The sequence below is a fragment of the Rhagoletis pomonella genome, unplaced genomic scaffold, assembly GCF_013731165.1.
Source record: "Rhagoletis pomonella isolate Grant_MI unplaced genomic scaffold, Rhpom_1.0 Rhpom_scaffold_00007, whole genome shotgun sequence".
Lineage (NCBI taxonomy): Eukaryota > Metazoa > Arthropoda > Insecta > Diptera > Tephritidae > Rhagoletis > Rhagoletis pomonella.
The window spans coordinates 61,510,989-61,514,628 of record NW_023458561.1 but is presented as its reverse complement, the minus strand read 5'-3'; the positions used below and the strand labels follow the sequence as shown (position 1 = coordinate 61,514,628).

The following is a 3,640-nucleotide window of genomic DNA, read 5'->3' as shown; positions in this document are numbered from 1 at the left end:
CGTGTGTAGGGCCCTTTATATGTAGACGGTGGATGTTTATCAGGGTAGCCAACTAATTTTTGAGAATTACCCGATTTTGCCCGAAATTACGTAACATTCCCCACTCATCTCCAGATATCATTCAGATAACTCTTTATTTACAAAACGAAATTGTATCTATTTTGATATATTGCTGGTCTTTCTGTTTATTTTATTATTATGTATTCATAAGCCAAACCAAACTTTTATAAAGTTAGTTAACAAACAAAGAATAAAAAATGTTTATATAATATTAACATAAATACAGTGGTCGAACAAATTTTAGTCGCACCAAATTTTGCCAAGTTTCACAATTTATTTATATTATTTGTTATTTAATTTGAGTTATTGTTTTATAATATATTATTCCCACTTTAACGAAAACCGTATAAATCCAAGTTTCAAACTTTGTACAATATTAAAAAAAAACGAAAGGAATAATTTAATTAAAATCCAATTCTATGTAATATGATAATATTAAACAATTTGTATTGTACTTGACGCCGTTTTTTATAAAAAATGATTGTGGAATGCTGTTTGTGTTGTTTATAAATGGTTGAAGTTATAGCTGCCAATTTTAGGTCGTCGAGTGATCTTTTAAGAACTGCGTTGAAGACAGCCGGTAAATATAAACACATTATGGGTATTCATGTAATCGCGTTAATGTCTCGTAACCACTTAAATCTCGTAAGTAAAATAAATTTCCAGACAAAATTAAGTAAACTTAAGGGGTTTCCGTCGTTACAAGGCTTTAGATGAATTGCCGTAGTGTATACAGTGTAGGTAGATATTTTTAGGCTTCATTTTCTGCATAAATATCCGCAGTCTAGTAATATGCTAGATTTTTATAAAAAATACTTATACATTAAATAAACAAATGAATAAAATTACAGTTTAAAAAATTAAAACCTCCCTATTATAATTGCCATTCGTACTGTCATCAGGTATGTAACTTGAGAATAGAAATCGCTGCATCTTTTAGGCGCATCAATATTACATAGTTACATCCCGAGCTAATAAAAGCAAGGTAAAAAAATAGTCAAAACTGGTCAAACTGTTTCTTAACTTAATCAATAACAACAAGGGTATATTTTAAATTAAAATAAAAACAAACATAAGTTCCAAACTTGCACCTATTCTTTTGTCCATGAGTGTACATACATACATAAGTCCCTAATCACATTTCAAGACGTGCTTACATAGATAACTATTAAATGAAACTGTCTTCACTCAGGCAGTATGTACTACTCGTATGGTGTTATCCAATAACAGCTCGTTAAACCATGCTCCATACGCAGAAAAAGAGAAAGTGGGCAAAATCAATAACGCCAGCTTCGACCAAAATGTTTTGTTTTTATCGTGCCGAACAGTGAAACGAGATGTCGTAATCATTACATTTCGACATTCATGGATACCTAAGTATAAAGCGATTGGCAAAAGACACTGAAATCCAAAGTGACCACAAATCCTTCAAGTGATAATTTTGATTTTTTTTTATTATAAATATAAAAGCAAGACACCTTTCAATTCTGGAAATCTGTTGTTATTCATTGCCTCGCAGATTTATTATTGGTAAATGTATGTATGTACATGCGTATGTTTGCTCATATGAACCATTTGCTGCACCCATTCAGGCACCTCTAATGAATTAGGCATTAGTTAGCTGAACTTTGTTATTTGTTGGCGATCGTTTTGGTGCTCTAATAAATACACATGTATGTACATAATTGTTCCACGCTTGTGCAATTACAGTATTACGCCGTAAATATTCATATTCCTGTAAATACTAGGCATCTACAGGAGCACCAGTTCGACAATTAATTTATGAAGCTCTTTCGCCTTTTACCTCGGTTACATCCTATACGGGCGACTGCATTGGGTCGCCGATGCAAATATGCTATACTTAATGTAAGTTTATCTTTCTACAAATTTTACATTTAAATATATCAAAACAATCACTTACTACACAAATTACGTTAAAATAGCAATTTCCACTGCAACTACTCCTTTTTTCTAAATTATTCCACTTTGTCTCGATGCAAATTAATTAAAAACACGTCTGCACCAAGTAAGCACAAGCAAAAGTCGAATTGGAATGATTTTAGGTTTGTTCCACACGAGCTCCCAAAACAACCCACAAACAGTGTTGCCACTTGAACATAATTTAAGGTACCAAAACGCCTACCAAATCAGTTTCTAAACTACCAAAATTTTTTCATCATTAAAACAAGATTTCTCGAGTTTGCGGGGTTTTAAGCTACACAAATTAGCAGTAAAAATTAAAACTACACGAAATATTGTTTACAGTATTGGTTAACCATTCATACCAATCTTTAAGATTAAACAAAAGAAATTCGGGCCTTTAAATAAAAGAATTAACGTATTGTATAAAAGCTTTTGTAAAATGTGTAAATACCCTTGAGACTGATTCAATTCATATCAAATTTTATTTTGTGTGTGAAAAAACAAAAGCAGACATTTTATGCATTTCAATAAAAAAAATTCCAAACTTGATTCAATTTGCATACACTCGCCCTTTTTTACCAACACACTCACACTTTGCAAATTGCCTATCGCCAATTTTTCTTTCAATTATAAGTAATTTCTCGTTAATTTGAACAGCTAATCGGTCATATCTTTGGGAAGTGAGTTCTTGGGAAGTTGGTTCTTGTTTATAGAAAATTGTCTGCTTAATAAAATATAGAAAAAATAAAGAAATCTTATACGTGTAAGCAAAGTGAAAGCAGTGTTTTGAACGCGTAAACGCAAATTAAGCGAACAAATTTTAATGTTCAATTTGGTTGTATTTGCAAAATATTTTTGCCTACTAAAAGCTTCATCAAACCAAATCATTTGAGGGATTCACACCGGTGTCGTAAGTGCCGTATTGTTGTATGTCGTAAGCTTTAAAAGCTTAAATAAATGCTTAAAGGACGTGAAACGACAACCAACTATTAACACTGCAAAAATTCATAATATGACTTTGATGGTACTTTTCGAGCCTCTTTAATATATTTTTAAGGCGTTTAAAGTTTACTATATACAACAATACGATACTTATGACACCGCTGTGAATACCCCAATTATTAATCAACAGAAAATTAAGCTGTGAAAAGCGATCTGGTAGCTCTGACAGAAGAGCAACTTGTCAGCACTAAAAATTTTTACATTCCATAACAAAAAATTTCCTTGTTTATTCAAGGAAGACAATTTCTTATCTATTAGTCCGCGTCTTATCAAAATAGTTAATAACCGCGGCGAAAGGTGACAAAAAATATGTCTATCTATAACGATCTTCCGGAGGTAAATGTATGCTTTTTAACTTAGTAAACGCAATTTATAAACATGAATTTTAGGAACATCCACGAAAACTTATACCCGAACTATGCCGGCAGTTTTACCATCTTGGGTAAGAGGAATCAATTATAAGTACATTTGTATGTATATTTATCAGTAATAAATTACTTCTAGCTGGGTAACCGGCACTGGAGGAGGTATGAGTATTAAATACAAGTAAGTATGCTCGAAATAATGTGACGAAATCTCATCTAATATCATTGATATTTCATGCAGCAATGAGATTTACATAGCGCCGTCCGGAGTACAAAAAGAGCGCATGCAG

General features: G+C 32.0%; 2 protein-coding genes across 2 annotated transcripts in view; both read left to right on the top strand.

Annotated features, from left to right (window-relative positions):
- LOC118743256 overlaps window positions 1–3,640 on the top strand; it is a gene marked incomplete at its 5' end in the record, with an annotated part of 39,560 nt that overhangs the window by 2,200 nt on the left and 33,720 nt on the right.
- The window catches only part of LOC118743938 (probable methylthioribulose-1-phosphate dehydratase), a 6,328-nt gene continuing 5,869 nt past the window's right edge, over window positions 3,182–3,640 (top strand). The window contains exons 1-4 of the mRNA XM_036476700.1: window positions 3,182–3,321; window positions 3,375–3,427; window positions 3,490–3,531; window positions 3,592–3,636. Coding sequence (XP_036332593.1) covers window positions 3,295–3,321; window positions 3,375–3,427; window positions 3,490–3,531; window positions 3,592–3,636 — 167 coding nt within the window. The 5' untranslated portion in view covers window positions 3,182–3,294. The remainder of the gene's footprint in view (window positions 3,322–3,374; window positions 3,428–3,489; window positions 3,532–3,591; window positions 3,637–3,640) is intronic.